At 43.6% G+C, this 25,333-nt stretch overlaps 2 protein-coding genes across 2 annotated transcripts in view; one reads left to right on the top strand and one right to left on the bottom strand.

The window, feature by feature from the left end:
- klhl29 (kelch like family member 29) overlaps positions 1-7,213 on the top strand; it is a gene marked incomplete at its 5' end in the record, with an annotated part of 117,578 nt that extends 110,365 nt beyond the window's left edge. The window contains 2 exon segments of the mRNA XM_083688576.1: positions 4,165-4,309; positions 6,001-7,213. Of these exon segments, the coding sequence (XP_083544702.1) occupies positions 4,165-4,309; positions 6,001-6,184 (329 nt within the window). The 3' untranslated portion in view covers positions 6,185-7,213.
- Positions 7,214-7,622: 409 nt separating this feature from the next.
- Positions 7,623-25,333, bottom strand: part of atad2b (ATPase family AAA domain containing 2B) — a 61,010-nt gene continuing 43,299 nt past the window's right edge. Inside the window, exons 26-28 of the mRNA XM_083688919.1 lie at positions 25,111-25,241; positions 16,229-16,357; positions 7,623-11,184 (exon numbers count right to left, since the gene is read on the bottom strand). Of these exons, the coding sequence (XP_083545045.1) occupies positions 11,143-11,184; positions 16,229-16,357; positions 25,111-25,241 (302 nt within the window). The 3' untranslated portion in view covers positions 7,623-11,142. The remainder of the gene's footprint in view (positions 11,185-16,228; positions 16,358-25,110; positions 25,242-25,333) is intronic.

Genomic DNA, 25,333 nt, shown 5'->3' with positions numbered 1-25,333 from the left:
AACTCTAATGTTATGGTTTTACGTCTGCGGCTCTATCCTGGATGGAAAGCTACTGTACCTATCCAGGAGAAGGCAAAACATAATTTAATTGTTGCTTTTCAGACATTAACAATGTACACTGCGGTGTTGCTCAAGGTAGCTGCCTAGGCCCACTCCTGTACTCTATCTTCATTAATGATTTATCCTTCATAATGAATAAAGCAGGAGTGGTTATGTATGCTGATGACTCTGCAATGTATGGTGCTGCATCAGCATATAATGAGCTAAACGATGTTCTGAGAAAAGCCACTAAGAATGGTGTCTAAGTGGATTCACATGAACACACTGGTGTTGAATAATTCTAAAGCAAAATGTATTGTATTTGGTCCAAGATATATGTTTGCTAGTGACCCTGAACTGAACTTGTGGAATGATGGAACAGGTTAAAAAAAAAAAAAACTACGTGGCGTCATGTTAGACGCAGCTCTATTCTGGTCTGAACATATAGACAACATTGTCATTAAAATGGGCAAGGGCATTGCTAGAAATATGTAACATCCAGCACTCTGAATCAAGTGACCACTGTCTAGTCATGTGGTCATCAGTCTAGTCATCGGTCGAGTCATATGGTCATCGGCATCAAAGAAACATCTTAAAAAGCTCCAACTTGCTCATAACAGGGCTTCCATATTCGCTCTTTGTTGCTCTGTTCATACAAATGTCAACAGAATGCGCCATAACCTCTCATGGCTTCCTGTTGAGCACAAATTATCTATTAGTATCCAGTCTTTTGACCTTCTTTAGGAAGTCTAACATTTTTCAAGAAACCACAGTATTTCTCTGACCAATTAGTGTATACTAGCAATGAACATGACCACCCTACCACGCAGGCTAGTTCAGGGTACCTCACCCCCCAGACCAAGGACAATCTACAGTAATATACAGAGCCACAACTAAATGGAATTATAGACCATATCACATTTCTCAGGCAAAAACTAAATAAACCTTCAAGAAAACATTAAAAGAACATCTAATGTGATCATCCATATGATTGTACAGATACAAATTCCACTGAATGTTTAATATATTGCTTATTATAATTATTATAATTGATTGATAATTATTTTAATTCATTAATGTCTGCCTTTTACCCATTTGTAATGTCTTAATATAATTCTTTGTTATGTCTTTTTTGTTCTGTGTTGGACGCTATGGAGTCAGCTAATGAGGATCTTTTTTTTTTTTTTAAATATGTTTTTAGGGCATTTCTGCTTTACTGGGATAGAGACCGTAGAGATTGACAGGAAGGATGGGAGAGAGAGGAGGGATGACATGCAAGATAGGTCGAGGGTCGGAATCGAACCAGTAACCTTGCGATTACGTGGCAAGTGCATTAGTGTGTTACACCACTAAGCGCCCCAAGCTAATGAGGATCTTAATAGAAATGATAATAAACAATTCTGATTCTCACACACACACACACACACACACACACACACACATTCACACATTCTCTCTCCCCCTCGCTGTGAACACTTCTCTCCAACACTAATCGTGTGTGTGTGTGTGTGTGTGTGTGTGTGTGTGTGTGTGTGTGTGTGCGTGTGTGTGCATGCGTTCTGCTGACAGACAAGCTGTCATTGACTGCCCACCCCCAGGGTCCAGAAAGCCAGCACTGGCCCTAGATTGCAGCATCACAGAATTGATCGAAAACACTTACTTGTGCAAATGACACAGTCGTGAGGCAGAAACTGAGAGAGGGCCATTAGAACTAGGGGTGGGGGGGGGGGGGTAGGGAGGGGGGGTAGGGAGGGGGGGTAGGGAGGAGGAGAGTCCTTAAAGCAGAGCAATCATAGTTAGAGTTGTCAGACATACAGAGAAGCTATGGGCTGTAGCTAGCTAAGTCCCCAAAGTTACCTTAACAGTGACATTACCCTTTCCAGTTCCCTCCACATCGTCCTGGTCTATCTTAGAATCGCTCCCTGTTTCACTACAACATTACTTTATTTATCTCATCTCGTAAAAAGGCGAAACAAGGAAACAACCTGGAACTAATTACCGTCCTACTGAGATCATTCTTGTGACATCATCTTATCTGGCCTCTTGGCTGCCTACACTAAAGATTCATTGCCCCCGTGTTCATCTCCGTGTTCAAACCCTGGGTTACATCACAGTGCAGTGGGATACGGGCAGAGACGAGTCTGTCTTCTGATTGTTTACATGTGTTGTAGACCGGGTGACTGCACCTCTCCATCCAGTCAACTGGTGTTGTTGTCCTGATTGTTCTCCGTGTTGTGTAGTGTTTATCAGAGGCTAATCTTATCTGGCTCTGGTGTGTGTGTGTGTGTGTGTGTGTGTGTGTGTGTGTGTGTGTGTGTGTGTGTGTGTGTGTGTGTGAGATCACTCCGGTAGTGTCTGTAGTTGATACAATCAGCATGTACCAGGCTGCTGCAACAAAGGAGGTGAAGTAACAACACGAAAGAATGGACATGGACAAGATGTTAGTGTGTGGAATGTGTATACAGAACAGCAGAGTAGTAGTAGTGATTGTTTGTGCCCCAACCCAGAATGATCCGGATTCTTTTTTTGCTATCCACGATCAGATCTATCCGGCAGATTTTGAGTAGTATAGGGGTCAGCTCAGCTCCATCTGATCAAGGATAGCAAAAATTCATTCTGATTCAAAGGTTTTGAAATACTGGGCCCTGATGACTAAGCAACGTCGGATATGGCTATTGTGCATTGTGTGTGTGTGTGTGTGTGTGTGTGTGTGTGTGTGTTTCTTTTAGAGACAACCAACAACACATAGCCTAGTACTAGCCTCTACTGTGGTCAGACAAACAGTGAAGAGAGCAGGACAAAGACAGTAAAATGGGCAAGGGAGGGATTTCAGTTTTTGAGGATTTGAGTCTGACTATGAATTGAATGTACAGTATATAGTTATTTCAAGTGCTCAAATGAGCTGCTATATCCTCAAGAGGCTCAGTTATAGCAAGGAAAGTGTGTCGCTATTGTTATTCTGCCTCTGGAGACAGATGGAAAATACGCCTCTGTGTCTCTCTGGCTCACAAACACATGCACGCACACACACACTCAGCATGTATATAATGTACCTGGAACCGACATGCCTACCAGCAAGCTAAAACAATGAGTGCTCCTGGTCTCTTCTTCACTGTGTCTGAGAGGATGACAGGTCACAGCTCTGAGTGCCGCTGACAGAGAGGGCTGGTCACCTGCCGTCACTCACACCTGTACCACTTTAATGAAACACACCACGCCTCATACAGGGGAGCGGAGGGTGGCTTTAGGTAGCTACACCACACGTTTAGTTTGGAGCTATCGTACCCAGAGGGCTGTTTAGTTTACACATTCACTCAGTGTTCCACACCTCAAACGAGAGACGTCCATCGCGGTGGAAAACAAACGGGAACACGGGCGATGTGCGTGCATTATTCATGTCGGTCGTAAATTGGCCCAGCTGTAGTCGTTTGGGAGACGATTGCTCTGAGTCGTCAGGGAGATGCTCTGTTAGTTTATGGAGCACATTGATGCTCCTCCTGGTTCATACCGTAGTAGAGCACTATAGGTTGAAATGGACCCATTCAATAAACAACATTGTTTGGTTTTGTATCGCATCATCTGTAATCCCACAGCGGAGAAGTGGCGCTGCCCCAGGACTTTTGTTTCTATTTTCTATACGATACCAAGGTATAGGAGATTACATTATACGGTATTGCAATATCCCTGCTATTTCCTCATACATTTTGAAAAACAAAAATGTCATAGGGCGTAATCCAATTGTAAATTATTACGACTTAACTCCTTTATATTGGATCCTACTATAAACACTTTTGGAGCACAACACAATAAATAAAGCGGAGGTGATTTATGAGTTCCACTATTTCAGCTGGCATCCATCCACTGTAACATTCACATTTGCCAGAAGAAAAAAAAGCATAAAAGTATTTTCATATCTCCAAACCCGAACCCCAAAAAGTGATAACTAGACAGTATGTGATGTTGCATGCAGCTCAAGACAGGGAGGTTAAAATGGAAAACAAAATGATGCCATTATAGTGGATAGAGATTGCACTGGAGAATATCATTGAAGCGGCATCGTCTTTCTCTCCTTGTGACTGTTTGGTTAACTTTCTCCTCTCCTTCTTCCGTCTGTTTATTATTCAGATAATAAATACGCCCCGGCGGTGAGTCTAAACGGGTTCATCTTCATACTGGGAGGAGCCTACGCCCGCGCCACCACCATCTACGACCCTGACAAAGGCAACATCAAGGCCGGACCCAACATGAACCACTCCAGACAGTTCTGCAGGTAAGAACCCAATATGAACCACTCCTCACATGAACCACTCCTAATATGAACCAACCCCCCACCCCCCCCCCCCCCCCCCCCCCCCCCCCCCCCCCACACACACACACACACACAAAATGAGTCGCTAACATCTAGAGGCTTGCCGATGTTAGCTATCTGCACTAGCTATATAGTCTTAGTTAAAACGTGGGCACTGGCGGGGGTGCTGGAGGTGGGGGTAGGGGGTGTGTCTGAAAGATAATTGCTATTTTCAAGGCCAGAAATTTTTCTGTGCAACTGATGGCACTTGACCTGCTAATTGTCATGAACACGCCTCTTACTGCTACTTCACCCACCTGAGCACAGATGAGAAAGTGCTCCGGCAGTGTGGTCATTTCACCTGTTATACCGCCAACACAAATTGCCTGCACTTGGACCTGCGTCCGTTTTGCAGCAGCTGAAAATAGAGTCCTAGAGGTCAATCTGAATCACTCTGGAGGTTATAGGGTTGATATGAACAGGCAGGTGTGCAGGCCAGTGGCAACGGTATAAGAAGCTCCCTAGGTGATAGTCATAAATACATTTGGAAGGCAATTCTAGTCAGAGATCTAAGACAATGTACAAAATGTATAACATAAATCATGTTGTCAGAAATATTGATAAACTATTCCCACCCACACTCACCAGCTGTTCCGCTACATTAAGGTGTGACGCGCGCACAAGGACGCAACCATACACACACACACACACACACACACACACACACACACACACACACACACACACACTCATTCCCCCTCTCTCACAGAGCTCTGTAGGGTGTTTCAGGGCACCAGCAGCCATTATAGCTACTAGTTTCTTCTTCCTCTGACCGCATTGCTGTACTTAATGTCATGCGTTCTCCTCTGTTTATCTGGAACAGAGTCAGAGTCAGAGTCAGAGTCAGGCTTTACACACAACTATTTCCCTTTTGGATCAGCTGTTCCTTTTTCCTTCTGAGTGGATTTAGTTTTTATGTAATAATCTCATGAGGCCCATCAGTGATCTGTGAGTGTGTGTGTGTGGTGTGTGTGTGTGTGTGTGTGTGTGTGTGTGTGTGTGTGTGTGTGTGTGTGTGTGTGTGTGTGTGTGTGTGTGTGTGTGTGTGTGTGGTGTGGTGTGGTGTGTGTGTGTGTGTGTGTGTGTACTGTACCTTATGTAAATAGAGATTGCTCAAAACCCCAACGGGGTTACATACCCATAATCAGCTTACAGCCAAAGTTTTAATCCTTCCTGAACACGAACTCTGTTTCTGTTTCTCATATCAAATGAACATATTTGTAAATATTTTTTTCATTATTTTTCTCTCTCCACAAAGGGATATTTTAATGATTTTCTGCCTTGGAAATGGTCGTGCAGAGAATGTGACAGTTGTGCAAAGTAATTTCAGGCACAGCAACAGTTTCAGCAGTCCATATTATGTGTCTGTTTACATTCTACCTTATATGTTTGATATTTGCTTAATATATGACACTATGTTTACCACATTTAGAGTCAAATAATTTGTCATATCCTGGTGTTTCAACAGTTGAGGAAAATGTCATTGTTACAATTCTCGTTGTTATGGTGTTTTCATGTCATCTATGTATGGTAATCAACAGGAAATTATATTCAATTTGATACTGAAGACACAACTGATAGAGAAATGTAATCTACTCTATGTGTGTTGGTAGTGCGGTGATCCTGGACGGTAAGATCTACGCCACTGGGGGCATTGTGAGCAGCGAGGGGCCGGCGCTGGGCAACATGGAGACATTTGACCCCTGCACCAATAACTGGACGCTCCTCCAGTCCCTGCCCTGCCCACTCTTCAGACACGGCTGTGTGGTCATCAAGAAGTACATCCAGAGCGGCTGAGACCGCCTCCACCCGGATCAGACCGCTTCAGTCACTCTGTGTGCAGCTTTGGGGTTGGTCAGCACCCCCAGGACTCAATGCCAGCGTCCGTCCATTTACCACCCCCCACCCCCACCCCCACCCCCACCCAATCCCCCTGTGCAGAATGTAGACATTTTAAACCACTCGGCCATCTCAGGCACTGGTGCCTCAGCTACTGTATGTATCATAGTGTAGCGCACCTCTTAGCCTATAGGCACAGGGCCTCTCCAGCTTCTTGGTTTGATCATTGTTTAATTTCCATACTTTACATTTTTAACTGGCAGCCCCCTTTTTCTACTTGTTTTCCTCAGTCAGTATGGTAAAGTAATAACACTCCTTGTTCTGTCACTCCTCCTGTGATTTCTGCTTGTGAGGTAGACGTCAAGGAGAGTGACTGGCCACCCTGGTTCATAGGGTCGTGTAGTAATGACACTAGTAGGACAGGAGGTCCGGGGGCAGTTGTCTCAGTGTCTCAAGGGGAAGGAAGTTGGAGCTTGCAGGGTTAGAAACATATCAGGAAACAAACTTCATACTGTGATGCTTGAGGATGAGGGGCCTTGTTTTTTCCCAGACATTTCTTTGATTTGAGGGCAAGGTGTGATTCTAGCTGTCTCGTTCTGGGTCAGAGACGGTGCTGGACTTGAACCTACCTGTAGGTGGGTATTCCCTTCCCACATGACATCTGAGAGACTCCAACAGGGGCCAATCCCCTGAACCCAGCCAAAGCACAATAGCGGCTCCAAGGATCAAAGATTTGAACTTGATATCAGTTTTTTTTTCTCTCTATATCTTTCTTTTTCAATCCTTTATTTTCACTTCATCGCAACCCACAAGCCACAATGTTGGGTGGGGGTTGGGGGCTATTCTGTAAATAAGGGAAGGAAATATGTATATTTTAAAACCTGAAGGTGATTCTGTATAATTGTTTTTAGAAAAAAAATGGATAGGTTGGACTAAAAAAGGTATGTCTGTAAATCTGTACCCAAAAGGAGAAAAATAACAAATGTTATTAAAACATAATACATATACCAGAATAATGATGAAACTGTGGCGTTGTTTTGTCTTGAGTGAAACATATGCTGGGGGAAATATGTACAAATCTAAATTTTAACCGTCCTTGCAAATATAAAGCCTCCTTGAGTGAATGAACTTGGCACTTGGCACGCGCTTATGCACACACACACGGCAAATCAAGTTCTTGTTTGTATTTCAAGATGTACAACCTTTAGGCGCGCAAAAGGAAGGATTCAGTTATGTCCATTAATTTGCCAGGAAGCTACTGTAGTCATTCTACTGAAGAAATTAAAACAATTCACAAAAGTAATTTTATTCAAGTATATCACAGCAGTTTATTTCAGAAATACAGTAAATGTTTAATTTCAATTATAACTTACACTAAAGTAACACTTGAACGGGGTAGAGGATGTTAAATACACTTTTATTAACCTCAGAAATCATAAAACATGGCAATGCTACAAAAAACAACACTAAATTAATTCCATCAAAAAGAGGAAAACTCAATAAAGTAAAAATGAGAAGAAAAACAATTAAGTTGTGATGAAAAATATCCCGCTTATTCTGCATACTGGACTAAATCGCCTTTAACTACCAGACAAAAATTGGTTGTTTGTCCAAACTGACTAACATTTATAGGCAAGAATAACAAGAGAGGATGACCAAAATGTATGACATTTCACTACCCAAATCTTGTATTCCCAAATTCATAAAAAACATTAAGTTATTTTGGCGGGAGGGAGGGCACAGATCTACATGAACGAAGAAAATGCTGACAAACTTAACTGATCTTGTTTTTCTTCTACAAAGTTGTAAGACGAACGTTATGATGTGGTTGGTAACGTAATTAATAACGACACCGCCAACAATCTTCTGATGTGAAATTCCATCAAGCCCATGTGAGCCTTATCCAGTATGCCACAGTCCATAAACCACAAAATAAGAGAAAACACCACCACAATGGAATAAATAGAAAAGTTGAAAGGTCGTCTGTGTAGCGTGTAGAACTGAGAGAACTGTAAACCCTTTATTTCCCTCACGCAAAAACCTGCTACACAAGCGCTACATCGTGTTTTAGCACTAATTTCAAAACATGAGTAACACCTCTTTCCAATTTGTTTAATTTCAAATGTACAAAAAGACAAGTTTAATTGATATGAACATTAAACATGTTTAAAAGTTATGTTAATAAATACAAAGAAATAGAACACCACAAGAAAAGAGAGATGACAGTCTGCAAACCAAACACACAATTGAGTTTAAACAAAAAGCGGAGATGGTTGATGAATGGACAGTGCCATCTCAATAGCCTGTGACAAAGTGTAGTGCCATCTGTAAGAAAAGCCACCACGACATTGGTGTAGGAAAGAAAAACAGAAATATACAGTATGTGACATTTCCTTTAAATTAAATGCTGTATTTTTCGGCTCAAATGCAAATAAACAAACAATAAACACAGAAAAGAACGAAAACCAAACACTCTTGGATTACTGCGGCAATCACAGGTTTCATGCTGATGATCCAGTACCTTAGCTTTTGTGAGTTGCAACGATATTTTGGAACATGACAAATACTGTTTGTGCCCAGTAAACGGTTTGTCTTATTATCATTAAAATAAATTAAGCTGAGGTAGCTTTGTTTCTTTATATCTGCAGTAGTCCAATGCTAACTCCTCAAAATGCTACTTTGCATACTGTGTTTTTTTTTGTTTTTTTTCTTATCTTCACCCGGAATCCAAGAGAAAGCAGAGGTGAGCTGGGGTGGTGAGAATTGCACCAGAGGTTCGAGTTTGGATGAGCATTTGCACAGCGTGATGTAAGAGTAGAGGGGTTCCTGCTGTATATACCTGGTCAAAACATCATCTAATCCATGGCCAAGGAAAGCCAAAAAGGTTCAAAAGCTAAACTGCATACATAGATTTACCACAAAGGGGAACATGGATTGACCAGAGCCAACTAGAGGAAACCCCCAACTATTTTTAGGTGTAGAAAACAAAAAAACATAAGCATCAACAAATTAATAAAGAAACAATATAATGTTGTTTACACCTCAACAACAAGGGGCACTGCCTAGAATAGCCTTGTTCATCATAAGATTCATAATCAATGCACCAACAATCCGAGCATCATTTCCAAAGTATAGTATAAAATTGAAAAACGCTTAGAAAAATAATCAAACAAATGCACAACTTAATACATAGTTAATGTGTGTATGTCTATATCTAATGCATTTTTCATCGTTAATATTTTTCTTGTGAATATGCCAACTCAGCACCATTTTGAGTGAGTGAACAAAATTGGCACAAAGACGGCTGTGACTGATTTGAGACACTCGTCCACATGAAAGCAATACAAACTCTGCTGTCATCAACACATCTCTCTACAGGTTCCCTCTGGGCAGGTAGAGACCGACTTAAACAGCAGTTTTTCTATACTTCGGGTGTTCTGCTATGAGGTAGGAGTTGCCCCTACCCACTGGTCCCTGGTCAGATGTTTGCCATGGCTGTGACACGACCAGGGAGATGTTAGGCTAAGTGTAATCTGACCCTAGATCTGCAGTTAGGAGGCAACTGGTACCTTGAGCCTGCTATGCATCACATAGAAGGGAGTAGTAAATAGAAACTAAACACCCGTTCAGAAATTTGACAGTTGATTTGAGGTCAAATAAAGTTAAATAAGGCACATGCTAGGCAGTGCAAACTACTGATTTTTTTTCGTTGTTGTTGCCAAATTTGTACTGCTTTCAGTTTCTCCCAACTAGGTGTCGATAGCAAATAAAACTATCAGGGCACAGCTTGTGTGGAAGAGAAAACATTACACTGAGTATAGAGATGTGATTCAGCTGGGCTAGCACATGTCAATCTGCTGAGACTGTGAAGGCCAGAGCCTATCAGTGAATGTCGGTGGGAGGCTCACGGCCAACTTTTCAATAAAAGCTTCCTCAGTCCATGTTGATGCATTTCAGTAAGACATTTTCCCAAATACCCAACATGAAATTTGTTTGTATAATCGGTATCAACTTTAAAGTTATTCTACACTCCTGCAGTGCTAGCCTACAACATCTTCACGCAAGAACCTCTAATACACAAATGTTTTGGACGAGAATGCTTAAGGGTTGCTAACATCCGGATACCAATCAAATCAAGATGCTTGAATGGTTAGAGCTGCAATCTGACAGGATTATGAGATGACTGGCCTATGATGTGGTGAACTAAGAGATGAGATGGGCTCAGCAATGTGGTTCAATGAGAGAACATCGTCCCAACCTCCTAGCTGCACACAGCATTCACACTGCTGCACTACTGCTGGTGAGGATCTGTGCCTGTGGTTACTCTGTGTGTGCTTGTGTATGGATAATTGTGTGTGTGTGTGTGTGTGTGTGCACACACACGCGTTTATGCGTGTGTGCGCACATGCATGTTTGTGCGCGTGTGCTCGGCCAATTCCTGGCAAAGAGGCGGCAAGGTTGAGATATATGACATCACCCAATCTGTTCGTTGGTTATTTTCTGAGTAAATCCCAAGAGCAGCATGGATAAGGAAACAGTATACAGGATAGATAGCACCCGAGTAGCACCAGGGTTGCCCGTAGATATTGGCATGAGTGATTGTGTGACTGACACCACCACCTCCAGGAGTCTGAGTTTGGTTCTGTAGACTGGATCTGGCCAGGTACCTGAGACAATAGCACCATAGAATGTCTCTCTCCTCTTTCCGTCCCTCTCACTTGCGGCTCACGTTAAGACCAGGGCTCTGTGTTTGCTCTGTGTGTAAGGACTTGGCTCAAAGGCTGGTCTTCCTCTCAAGTGTGTGTGTGTGTGTGTGTGTGTGTGTGTGTGTGTGTGTGTGTGTGTGTGTGTGTGTGTGTGTGTGTGTGTGATTGGTCAGAGTCCGATCAGGATCAACCGGATAGGCTCTCTGTGTCTCACAGGAATGTTTCAAAATGCTGAACTCGGCTCTCCATCTCCTGGAAACAAACACAGCAGACATGAAGGTTAATATAGAGCACACATATCACATGCATATCACATCCACAGACATCTGACTTGGGAGTTTCCACTGAAGAGAGACTTAATCATGTAAAATGAGGCAGTAGTCTTCATTCTCGTGGATTGGGGTGTTATGAGGAAGGAAGCATTTGAGGCTGGCTGTCTGAACAGAAAGGGAGGAATACAAATAGATGTTTACATCTGAATAGCTCATGATTAATGCTCTCAAGAAGCTATTGTTGTTCTAAACCACCTACAATTGTGTGTGTGTGTGTGTGTGTGTGTGTGTGTGTGTGTGTGTGTGTGTGTGTGTGTGTGGTAGATTTTAAGGGAAGCACACAAATGCACATCACTCCAATACTACAGAAAGTGTGAAGCCCACAATAAAAACATAAAAAAGGTGTGGTAGAAATGCAATCCATTAATTATACATCAAGTTGGGGAGCATACATAGAGTTCCAGAAAGCTTTACTTTCTTAGAAACGACATTCCAGCTTTTAACACCCGCACTCACACATACTCTCACCAACAAACAGAGAGCTTTTAACACCCGTCTTCGGTCAGAGAGCTGAGGTGCTAGATGCACACCCTACCCTACTCACCTGCCATCCTCTCACACACCCACACCCACAGCCACTCTGCCACTCTGTCTCTCTCAGCCCCGCTCCGGGGCGGCCTTGCAGGCCTCACACACTGTCAGTGTGACACCCACTGGGCCACTTGACTATATCACTCACTGAACACCTTCAGCTGCCCAAAGCTGTCCGTCTCTAGTGTCTGTTTCTCTCATTCCTTCTTTCTTTCATTCCTTCACTCAATCTCTTCCTCGCTCCAACACAAATGCCCTGCATAAGAGGTAGGCACTAACATGCATCTTAAAATAGCCACAAAGGAAAAACACTTCCAGGTGGTTACAATCCGTTTCAAACAGTGTGTGGCCTTACCTCTAACAAGGAAATGGCCTATTTCCATACTAGTGAGGGACTCTATGGCTTTACACATGCAAACGGAGAACATTCCATCATCGGAAAGGTCAGGCAGTCGGAGCTCTGCTGGGAACATCATGGAGCCAGACAGAAAGGATGGTATATGAAACCCATAGGAGGATTCTCAGGTACTGTGCCATTTCATTGTGTAAAAACACGCACTCCGTCTAGGACAACAAAAGAAAACATTTCTTTAACAACCACCATGGGTCTTCAACTCTCGGTAGGGGTCTGTGTGTGTGTGTGTGTGTGTGTGTGTGTGTGTGTGTACGTGCGATGCATCTCTAACACAAGAGGCTCTACAGAACCAGATAACTCACACAGACATTGCCTCGGCATACAAACACCAACACATTCATGACTCTAGCAGCCGGCCTTGTCAACAGCACCACCTGTCTACTCTACCTTCCCTGCTCTGACACAGACACACTCCCAGCACGCACCAGCTACCATACTACCTTCCTCTACTGGCCTCCTGTCTGCAGGGTTCAAGTGAAGACAGGGTTCCCACACCTTTTTAAACATCAAATTCAAGGACTTTAAGGACTTCCCAGGCCCAATTCCCTCACATTCAAGGACCCAACAGGGCATAGTTTGAGACACGGATCAAGTTTAACTACTGTTGGAACACAGAATTTTTTAATGAGAACTAGCAGGCTTTATAGAAGCTCAAAGACAACAATTAAAAAAAACATGTCGCAGAGCAAAAACATGACCTTTTTTTTTTTTTCATGAACATGACCATGACCAAATGAATAGTTCAATAAACAAAAACACATGACCATGAATAAAATGTTTTGCAACAATAAATGATTAGATGAAAATGAATTGGATCAAAATAAATAAAACATTTCCCCAACCATTGTGTTCTGGGGTTGTTGGCCTTTTTGGTTCATTTGCTTTTTTTTTTTTTTTATATCACTCACCCACTAGCATCAGCAGCGGTCTGTCAATGCACATATCATGTATGCCACCCACAGCTCTTGTAGTCAAGTATACATCTCTGTGCTACGTATGAACTTTCCTTCAAGTTCTCCACTTCAATCTGCCGATTGATGGAGAATCTGAGCTCTACTGAGGCTTGCCCATGTGACAGTAAGAGGCAGCAACGGCTCCATAGATTTCGGAGCTCTTGTCCACGCTGTCTTGGACAGGATCAAAGTTTACAAACTCTGACTGCTGGGCCTGGACAATGTCATCAATAAAATGTGAGCATTGTCGAATGATGTCATCACAATCTTCTTCCTTCACCCGATGACTATTTACAAGGTAGGTCAGGGCCTTCTTCAATTTTGCTGTACACAGCATCTTTCCATTTGTGCCTGCCATTTCCCTTGGATCCAAGAAAGAAAGATGCAAGACCAGAGAGTACTTCAAGGGAGATTTCTCAATGAGTTTGTTAACAGTTGTGAGCATACACTTCTTGCAAGCGATTTTGAAGTCCATCAATGTTTTCTGTCCAATTTTCTTCCCTGCGGGCAAGTCTCTCACAAGTCTTTGGGTAACAAAGCCCAAGTCAACCTGTGAGGAGTCGATGTGATTGGATGACTGGCTCACCTCGACATCAAGAAGTTTTTGAGGAGTCTTCGCTTCTTTCATGAGGTCTGGCTTAATGAATCTGCTCATCAAGCTCTTAAGCAGCTTGAACAAGTCTGTAGAGAGAAATGGCACCATGGGCTTATCGGTCTGGTAGCGTGTGAGGAATGGTGTCAGTTCTTTCCTCACTGACGAGATGAAATTCAGTTTTGCTGTCATGAGAGGGTCCTTAACGGCCTCCTGAATCACCTCAAAGGACTTTGTGCCTGGATTTGGACAGCCTTCACATATGTTGCCATATGGGGTAAAACCTGTAAAGCTCTTTCCAGCACGGGCGCATTTTCAACCCACCGTGTCTTGCAAAACTTCAGTGGCATTGGGGATCTGATGATCCAATGATGTTAAAGTAGTCCTCCCTGCGGGCTGGAGTATCCTTCAGAAGTTGGTAAATAGCCTGCAGTACACTGTCGACTTTCCACTCTGTTTCTTCCACTCCCTTCTGAAATGCTCCATGTACAACATGGAGACCGCAACTGCCAATGTTTATAAGGTGTACATCAAAATCTAGGAGGGACTTCTCAACCTTTGAGTAAAATGACCAATTTACATATGGTCCATCCATGGAGATCTGAACCATGTTTTTCTTTGGTACATCTTCGGTGCTCATCTCATAAGGCTTTAAGGTACAACGCAGTCGCATATCCCATTAATTTAGAATCATAAAATCTTGTTATGAATGTGTTCCCATCCCATAAACGGACATGAAAGTCACACTGCTTGAACTGTGTTTTTCTGTTATGGCTCTCATCAAAGTACATAGTCCTCCTCCCCAGCAGACAGTTTTTTAGACAACAAGTGCTTGAAATGAGGAGCCATGCCATGTGTGCACACATAGCTGGACTTTGTTGCCCCGCATGTGAAGGTCTTAGCTATTGCATTGCATGTGCTGGATTTGCACCAAACTTAATGCTTTGTCGTAAAACCAAATAAACACATTTCCAGCCACTTTCTTTGTTATATCACTAGAATTCATTCAAACACAATTATGGATATGAGAGAGATTATTTTCCATTAAGGGATTATTTTTGGTCACTTGGTTATAGACCAGTTTTGTAGAGTGACTGAGATTATGTTGTCTCATTGACTGTGCTTTTTCCTCTCCACCATTCAACTTTGTAGATTTTTATAAGTGTCCCCAGGCCTCAGGGTTGCATTCCTGAGCAGTTTTGTTCCTCTCCATTTGCTCAGTTTGTAATGACAACCTGATCCACACAGTGTGTAATTGATTCCTATGCAAATCAGAGACCCTATAAAAACAAAGATATTAATTCCAAAATCGCATAAACTATTATCCTTGCATTAAGATGGACTCAGTTCAACTTACTGAGTGATTTGTTGATGACATTTTTGCATTTTAGCTAATTTTAAGAGTGTCATAGCAAAGGGTCTGAATACTTATGTAAATGAAGTATTTCTGTATTTCAATTTGAATAAATTTACTGAAATTTCTAAAAACCTGTTTTGCTTTGTCATTCTGGGGTATTGTGTGTGGATTGATGGAAAATTCTTTTAATTTAATTTTAAATTGAGTCTATAACACAACAAAATGTGGAAAAAGTGAAGGGGTCTGAATACTTTCCGAAGGCAAAGTGAAAGTTCAAAAACTGAAGGCCTTTTTATTTTATTTTTAAATTCATAAACTTTCAAGGATTTCAAGGACCCGTGGGAACTGTGTGAAGATGACCTGACACTGCCCTACAGTAGAGGAAACCTTCTCCCATTCAAACTGGAGGAGAATCTCACAGTATGCAGGTATCCGCCTGCCTGCCTGCCCGTCCGCCTGTCTGTCTGTCCGCCTGCCTGTCTGTCTGTCTGTCGACTCAGTGTTGGCCTTAACCTCAAGGTTTACAGATGGTGGGAGGGAGAGAGGGAGAAAGAGAGGAGGAATCAACAGTTCCCCACTGATAAGAGTGCATCTTTGCTAAATATTTAATGGAACGGTCTCTTTTTGCACCGCTGTGCCATGGCAATGGCTCCATCTGTGTGCTTGTGAGTGACCCTGTGTGACAGGCTTTGCATGGACTATGTCTTTGTGGAATTATAGAATTTAAAAGAGGCAAAGATTATTCCTGCGCATGCACACGCACACACACACACACACACACACACACACACACACACACACACACACACACACACACACACACACACACACACACACACACACACACACACACACACACACACACACACACACACACACAGGGTCTTCTCCATCAGCCAGACTGATAGGAAGTAAAATAGACCTAGATGATCTACTATTATGGCTAATGTCTTTCAAATGATGTGCCTTCCTCCTAACATGTTTAAGATGTATTTATGCATTTGGTTCACAGAAAATGAAACAACAAAACTATCCTGAAGCTTTCAGTTCACTTGTGTTATTTCAGATGTCGAGGCTGTGTGTGTGTGTGTGTGTTCGTTCGTGTGCATGTCTCACCTCCAGTAGCCGTGTCTTGTCATAGTCTTTGCGGTGCTGGTAGATACACTGACTGAGCAGAGAAAAGAGCCTCTCAAGCTGATCCACACTGTAGCCCGCACTCTTCCTCACAACCGCATCCAGGAGAGCCTACATAGAACACACACACACACACAGATTACACATTTCAAACTACTCACTCTTCCTCACTAAACACACACACACACACACACACACACACACACACACACACACACAGGTCAGATATATTCAAAAGCAATTAACATCAGAATGACAGCTAATTAAGGCTAATCATAATTAGCACCGTGTTTACATTTCACTGCTACTTTAATTAAAATGCTCTGGACAGTCAAAGGCCTTTTCAATTGACCTGTTCCTCAGTGTGCCAACCGTAAGCCTGTGTGTGTGCGGGTGTGTGTGTGGCCCTGGTAAACCCCGGGCTCATCAGAATGCATAGACTGATATAGCAATCACACGATGAATAGAGTTACAGTCATTAGACACCAGGCAAATAAAGAAACCTGATGAGGTGCATGCGTGCGTGTATGCGCCCCCCCGGGTGGGTGGGTGTGTGTGTGTGTGTGTGTGTGTGTGTGTGTGTGTGTGTGTGTGTGTGTGTGTGTGTGTGAGGCTCAGAAAGTAAAGGCATGGGCCTCTAGAAATATCAGGATTCATTCAGAATAGGGATATTTGTCGAAGCATCTTTCAGCTGCAAATAAAGACAATGAAACAAAGGGCGACAGGTATGGGTTTTGAAAAGTGATTCTGGGTTGTGAAAAGATTTAGAAATGTTCATGATGAAGAGTGAACAATGAATAAGGCCCTGCTTGAATACCTGTTTTATTCCTGCTTTTCTACAGTGAGTGTCCTTGAGTGGCTTGGAGGAACAGAACCAGCACTACAGAATCTAGAAAATGTCCGTTTAGAATCTTGTTTCATGATGAGTACTCAAACAATTCTAACATTATTTGTGTTGTGATTCACTCAACACTGAGAGAACAACAGCTACTGTAAGCATAGGCTACCAGCCTTCAGGGAGGCCAGCTTGACACTCGGTTAGACGAGAAAGGATTTGCATCACACAAATGGGTCAAAACCTCCAATCGCCAATCTCACCTCTTATTTCTTAATCACTTTCTTTTTCCCTTCACTTGTCCTGTGTGTCTATCCCTTCCTCCTTCTCTCCATCCAATCTGTTCCCGTCTCCCTGTTGGCCATTTGATTGAAAAAAGGGTGCTCTTCCGCCTTTGTCCAGTGTGTGTGTGTGTGTGTGTAATTGGTGGGGGGTTAGTGGACCCCCTGAGTAAGTGAGCTCACAGCACACAATGGAGCAGTAATCCTGCCTGTTAAAGGGTGCTACTGACACGGACCATTTAACCCCCCCCTTCCCCCCCAAACCCCATCACAGCTCACATCTCTATCCCTCCTCTCCTCTACAGAGAGACTGGGACTGATGTACATACTGACTACGGCACCGCAAATAAACTGGGTTCTGCTGGGATGGAGACAGGGAGGCGGAGGGAGGGGTGGAGAGCGGGAGGAGAGGGGAGGACAGGAGAGAACAGGACAAGCCACCTCATTATGAGGTGTCACAGCCGTGACATTTAACCTCCTGACCTATGAGGCAGATGACTCCCTGGGCGTGCCAACTCTACACCCACACACCTGCCAACTCTATACACACACCGTTAACACACCAGCATTCCGCACATGCTTCTGCCTGTTATGGCGAGCTAACAAGATCACTGACAGGCTGGCTGTGGTGCTGGGATCTAAAACCCAATCCTGAGAGTGGGCCCCAACCCAGGACTGGAGTTATGATTAACATCTTCATTCTAGACCCAGTCCCATCCCCCGTTCCCCAGCAATGGCTGAAATGGAGACCCGGGCACAGCTTATTCCGGGGGGACAGAAATAGCCACAGCATGGGTGCAAATGCTTTGAACTTCAGTGCTGATGACTTAAATTCATGTTAACAGTTGGTGTTCCATCAGTGTAAATGCCTCGCTCTGCAGAGTTGGTGCTCGTCAGGAAAAAAATGTGAGCGTTGATATTTCATCCAAAGCGGTGTTGATCCCTTTAGCGAGAAACCAGCTCTAACACGATACTCTTAATACACCCCTTTAATACGCTTTGAAATCAAATAGGTCATGCGCTGACATTATGTGATCACTAAATACATATTGTGAATACCAATCAAATGAAAAATGACTTCATTTACAGTTCTTCTCCGTTGTAAAAATGGAACTATGCACACAAGTCTGAAAAAATTAAGCTCATGTATCAACAACAGACTGCGAAACTCTAAGCACAATTTCATTGTTTTCACTCAAATAGAAATTCTAAATCACATTTTTGCAAAACTCTTAAGCACAAATCGCATCATTTAGCACACTTTGTTCACCTGGAAAACACTGGCCTTCAAAATGCCACACCTTAATTACCAATTGGTCTCATTCACTTCTCACCTGTTCAAACTCAATTAACAAAACACTTCAATCATGTGTCAGAGCATAAGAGGCCGCAGGTGACGTCTACTGTGTTGGGGGAAAAAATGGAGCAGCGAGTCCAGCTGAATTTGAGCTGCTTCACGGTAGTCTCAGTTATCCGGGCATTTAGAGATGAGAATAGGTAAGTAACCACTTCAGTAGTCTTCTATACTCTCTACAGTCATTACAGTCATGGAACTTTATGGTTTCTATGGATATCCACAGTGCTTAGAGAAATGTATAGTGTAATGTTGTTTTGTCTTCCATTTATGAAATATGTGTAGCCTATACTGTATATACTTTTCACAGCCGTTTTTCCCCCCGCTGCTTGGCCAGAGAGAACATCGCAGGCGATGTAGATGAGGTCTTCTGGCCTGATCTGGATTGGAGGCGGGATGCGGACTGATTTACATGTCGATCTGTTTCACTATTTTAGATTTTTTTTGCAGTCAGTTCAGTCAGCTGAACATTTTACTGTATTACAGTAACAAATACATATTTGCTGTGTTACCTTTTTGTATTTGTGCACTGTTTTCACCATTACATCCCCAGAAAAACAGAACTCTAACAATGTTGTAGTATCAACTATAAGTTTTCATATCATAGCTGTGTGTATCGTTTTGGTCGAAATAATCCGTTTTGAGAAGAGAGAACAGAGTTTTGACAAAATAGTGAACTCTTTTCAGTTTTGTGTTTAGAGTTTTGAGAAATTGAGCTGTAGTTTCAGGAAACGTGTTTAAACGATTGGGAAAAACTATAACAGCCCTGTTTGCAATGACCAAACATGATTCAGACGTGTCTCTGAATTGACTTCTGCCTCTATGCTCAACAACCTATAAAACAATGTGGATTGGCCCGTGCAGTAAAACCATTAGAGAGCAGACAGACACAGACAAACGTGCCTCCGCCTCTCTGTCACATTTGGTCAATTCTCCCGGGGGGAAGGATCATAGCTTGCCAGTCCCAGGGACAAAAAAGGTTGAGAAACATTGTGTGAGAAATCAGCCAAGCCCGCCTCGATGGCCAAGGGATTACCAGAGTATAGAGAGAGAAGAGAGAGAGAGAGAGAGAGAGCAAGAGAGAGAGAGAGAGAGAGAAGAGAGAAGAGAGAAGGTGTGTCCCACTGTGTGGTGTAATGGCTTGACCAGAACTGCATAGGTTTGTGCTCTGTCCTGTGGCCATTACACACATCACACGCCTGCAGTCAGCCTGGGAACAATGAGGGCAGGCAAAGTATTAGACCTAAAACCATCAGATGTGTGTTTAACACGTCTTAATACATATCAAACACATTTATGCACATATGCTGCATTGCATATGTTTCCACTGATATGTGACAGGCTAAATCTGAAACAGCTGAAGAAACCAATTAACCATCAATGGCATCAACATGCCATCAGTGGACTTGATTTTAGAATGATATTGATGAGCGATTATTACAACAAAACTGGGAATTCACAATTCATTTTGTGCACTGATGCAGGGGGAACTTTTGAGCTGTTTAGATATCAGATGAGGTCAAGTGAAATGTGCACTGAAGGATCCATTACCGGTTCCTCCGTCCAAGTGGACTTCAACTTCTCCGACACTATTGAGACACCCTTCAAAATGGCGACAAGAAAATTGAATTCTGGGTCAGGAGGAGAAAGTGGTAATGGAAAAGAGATATTTGTTCGACTAATGGGACACACCTAGGGAGAGGGAGAGAGAGAGAGAGAGAGAGACTTCATGCTCCACAGTATCCATCAATAGGGATATTATTAAGCTTTCAAAATTAGCCTCAAAATGAGGGAGCAATTCACCCCCTCTCCCCCCTTTTAATTTTAATGTAATCTTTCTCGGCAACACTACGGAAGGGATGAATTATAAATGATCCGTGCTTTGCCGGAAAAAAAAGAGAAAGTCTACAGCATTGAAATGAACAGAGAGGGAGGGAGGGAGAGAGAAGGGTAAAAGAGTGATAGAGGGGTGGAGGAGGGAAGGCAGGGAGGTGATTTGCAACTGTTGCAACGCAAGTTCCAATCTCCAATAAACGGGTGAAATGCCGGAGGACGGTGCCAAGTCACATGGACTGTCTGGCGGTGAGAGAGGACACATACTGTTGCGTAACACAAGACAGATAAAGTATCGTAAGGATGACAGGCCAGATGTTGGTTGCCTGTCATGACAAATGTGACTGGGGAATCAAATTCTGCAGTGCAGTAGCTAACCAACTCAGTGTCACAGCAAATGAAAGGCCATCCTCATGCCCCTCAGCTCTACTGGTAGAGACCTGGGAGGGAAGAGGGTATGGATAACTAACTTCATTCTGAATTATGCAGTGGCTTCATTTCCAAAACAAGTCATGGTGGACAACCCCGGGCCATGCGACAGCAGTTGACTCTCACTTATTCAACATGATGGAGAGCAGGACATGTGGGTCTGATGGGGTTTACTAATGATAAACAGGTGGAGATGCTTGAACTTCCATCTGGAACAGATATTGGCCTCATGTAATGGTAGTTGGAGGTTAGTGTGAGATTAAAGATGCTGACACCTTTGGCAACCTTTAAACCACCAAGCATTTCATCAACACACTCCATCTCAATTATTCTAGAGGTTATGAGAAGGGGGGGGGAAAATAGACCGGAAACATTTAGTAAACTATAGATTAGTTACAATAGTTTACATACTGTAGATGTGGTGTTGAGAACAGATCCACAGCGTAGTGAACTATTGATTGATTAGAAGTTAAAACCCTATGTCTCTCTTCAGTGTTTAGGTTCTACTATTGACTCCTCTGCTCAAATTGGACGCAACCGCAAAGTGCATTGCTGACATGCATTGGTTTTTGCTGCTGATGAAGAGAGCGCTGACAGACTAGACTGCTGGGGTTGTTCTAAGTCCTTAATGCCAGAATAAGAGACTCCGAAGTGGGTGAGGTCAGCAATTAGCCTCTCTATAGAGTGCCTGCGAAGCACTAGTCATGTCTGCGTTATCGGGGAAAACATTGAAAACCAATCTATTCTCTGCTCTACTCTTCGACACTCCAGTCTTTTGTCAAAAGAAAAACCAACACTCCCTGCCAATGGCAGGCAGTTAGGGCTAACCTGACAGCTTAGACATAAATGAACGCATTACGCCACTCAAAAACAGTCTTTTCAGTCGGACAGAAACGTTTTTTGACGAAGTGGTGGGAAAAAAACAAGACATGTGCAGTGTGTGCGAGTCACTCAAGGAGAGTGGTTTTGGAAATAAGAAGCAACTGACTGGCATGTTTTTTGATCTGCTGACGTGGATGGAGGCCTTTCAGACGGAGATAGAGGCGAGCGGAAAGACTGTAATCATATGCAAATGGCCACACTGTCAAGGACATCAGCGGGAATGAATAAAAATGAAAGCAGTACTCCAAAAGTTATTTATTTTTATTGACAATCAAACGCTGGCCCAGCACGGCCATTAAGCAGTTTTCTTCATGAACAGACGTGTGGGAATGGTTGCCTCGTCAGAGGGGCCCGCTGTTATTAGTGCAGAAAATGGGAGGAGATGACATCCTGAAAATGGGGCCATTTCTGTGGACGGGTGGCTCTGAGATGGGAAATCTTGACATGCTGTAATAGTCGAGCATCAAGGAAAGGACCCTTCACTGTGACAGCGTCTCAATGCACACTGGGCATTTGCAGCTGCGTAAAACAAATCTAAAGAAAATTGCCGGGCCTTTCCGTTACACACTCATGTTCTTGGTGTGGTGGGTAGAAATAATAGGACTAGATTTGATTCCATGATAGAAGATACTGAAGATCTAGGTTGGTTATGAGGAGCTCGTATCCAGTCCATCTGTGAACAGGTGGCTCATATTCATGGGACAAAACTGCTAAGGGTTGGTGGGACACAGGAAGCCTGGGTTTCACAATGTATACAGGGTGTGTAAACTTCTGTTTCTGCCCAGCAATAACACATCTGGTACTCCTTCATCAATCACTTGATTAGTTCAATCGTAGCATTCGTGCTAAGATAGAACAACAAACTAACACACCAAGTGGATCCCCAGGACAAGACTGATGAAGAACACTGATGGAGCTACACCGTCTCAGGCCCAGGTCCTCATTGTGAGGTCTCTGAACAAACTGACAGAATTCTAACAGTATTTAATGCCAGAGGGATTCCAGGCCTCTGCCATCAAGTTAAATGTCAGAAGTAATGAGACTTTTACAATCAATGAATATGAATGAAAGAAGAGAGGCAGAGGGAAAACGACACACCACTCACGCTTCTCCTAATACGCATCAGGCAACGCGCCAGCCCAAACCAGCGAGGAGATATCTGCTTAAACGACAACTCTCACCCTGCTCACCGGAAATTCAATTTGTTCCGTAAGCCAGGGATAAAAAAAAGCAATTATTCACAGTGCCCTCTCTTCACGATCTGTTTCTTAAAGATATCTCCACTCTTTCCTCGGCTAACAAATAAGCATTCAGATTAGCGCAGTGTGCGTCGGTTCGCTTGGGGTGGCCAGTTGGAGACTCTTTGGATTGTCAGCCGAGACCCGTCTGTGACCAGACCTGTCAATCAGACCGAGACACAGACGGGTGGGAAGAGACGAGGTGCCGACCCCCCCCCCCCCAATCCCATCCCCTCCCTGTGGTGGGGGTAATGGCGAGGAGATAATGGTTTGATATCCACGCCATGCCACTGTGGGATGGAGGGGCAGAGGAGAGCGCACGTCAGAGGAACACTACTTTTACACCAATTAGACTGCACCACCAAGCTCCTTCTAACCAAGCCGGTCGGTCGGTGGAGTCAGTGGCTCTGAATAGAGTGAAGATAGAAGAGAAGCACGTTGGGCCACGGCTCCAATTTACACCCAGGGTATTAGGTGGAACACCAGCGTGACCGTGCAAAGTGTTAGGGAACCGTTTCACATATTCCTCTTTTTTTTTCTCTTCATTCTTAATATCCTGTCAATCAATCCTGAACTGACTTGCTGGAGCGAGAGGCATGGAGAGAGGCGCTCATGTTTGAGTCATGGCCTTGCACCCTTAAGATGGTGGAGGAACAGCACCTGTTGATTGAGAGATGTGGAGAGACGCGCTGCCACTTAAATTGGATCCCTCTCTGGGATGGCAGTGATGCAGAGTGTGGCTGGCTGGAGACTGGGGGCGAGGTTAGGGGCTTTGACAGAGCCAGAGGGTAGAGAGAAGATATTAGTCTGGGAAATCAGGAGCATCCGTCTGAGAAGGACAGAATGACACCAGCACTGCCAGAGCAGGCCTATCCAGCCTGGGGAGGCTTAGGGGCAGTCTCCCATGATTGAGTTCCGATCCCCGCCCCATCCTCCACCCCTCAATCCCCCACATCCCCCCCCCCCACCACCACTACCTCCACTTCATCAGCTGCCTCACAGACCTGACTAGGGCCCATTAAAATGTCGGTTGATTTTCTCTCACCCGACCCCAAAATTGGCTAATTCTGGGAGCAGCGTGTTCTGGACTGAGAGACCCTGAACAGAGGCTTCTGTAGAGTAAGGGATGGATTAATGCGGTTCGCAGGGAAGCCTTTGAGACGAGCGTGTAGTGTGTGACTGGGATTAGGGAGGGGACATTGCCAGTTATAATGCCGGCAGGAAATTACTGGGACACTGGCAGTACCTAAACTGGCTCATTGAAGATAACATGAATGGATGGTTCTCAAAAGAGAGTAGGTCTAAGCTGTGCAAGAGTATTGTGTTAAAGCTACATGTATTACTATTACTGCTATCACCACCACAACTCTTGACTTTTATACTAAGAGATGTATTTAGCAGAAAATATAGGTTTTTATATTGTTTTTAGAAAACTTGAATGTTACATACTTTCCATATGATTTTGAGGTTTTAAAATAAGGAATTCTCGATTACTCAAGAAAAAAAATCGACATCTACAGTAGGTCACTGTTTAAAGCATGTTGTCATCGCATCGGTGGGCTACCTCAATGCCGCTACTGCAGCAGACAGTAGTTGTGAAGACATGTGAAGTGCTGCCGAACGCCACCACCAGGTGGAGGCAAGAGCTGTGAAGGATGACTGTGGTATGTGCATTAGTGTGCTACGCCACTAAGCGCCCTATGGCAACCCTTTCTTAATACCAACCCCCGAAAACAGCAAGGTTCCAATCCCGAAAACCAAAGACTATAATTGCAAACACTCTTGCTCCCCTTTGCAATACATGTAATCATAATTTTGAAATTACCATCAATTCTGTAGTAGCCTATCTTGAAAATTACAATGCCTGCTGACCGAACACTGACCTAACTGTAGGCCTGTTTCAATTACTTTGGAGACTAAAGTATCCACTGTTGCTAGCCTATACAATGCACTGTACTCTATAAAAAAAACAAGAAGCCAACACACACACACACACACAGGTCAATCCTTACAGATAGCTGTTGGTGGTCCACCACTACAGGAGGTGGAGGAGGAATCTGTTGCTGCTCCTCCTCTGTCCTGTCGGGGGATCCCTTCAGCTGCTCTGATTGGCTCTTTCTGTACTTCCTCGCCTTGGACCCACCTATAGCAGGAATAGAAAGAAAGGTATGAGGGACGCAGACACATCTCGAGTCTCTTCTTATTCAAACAATCACCACGAAAGCCTAGATGGAA

This window comes from Argentina silus (assembly GCF_951799395.1).
Source record: "Argentina silus genome assembly, chromosome: 17".
Classification (NCBI taxonomy): domain Eukaryota; kingdom Metazoa; phylum Chordata; class Actinopteri; order Argentiniformes; family Argentinidae; genus Argentina; species Argentina silus.
Note: the sequence above shows the minus strand (reverse complement) of the source record. Positions and strands in the feature narration are given on the sequence as shown.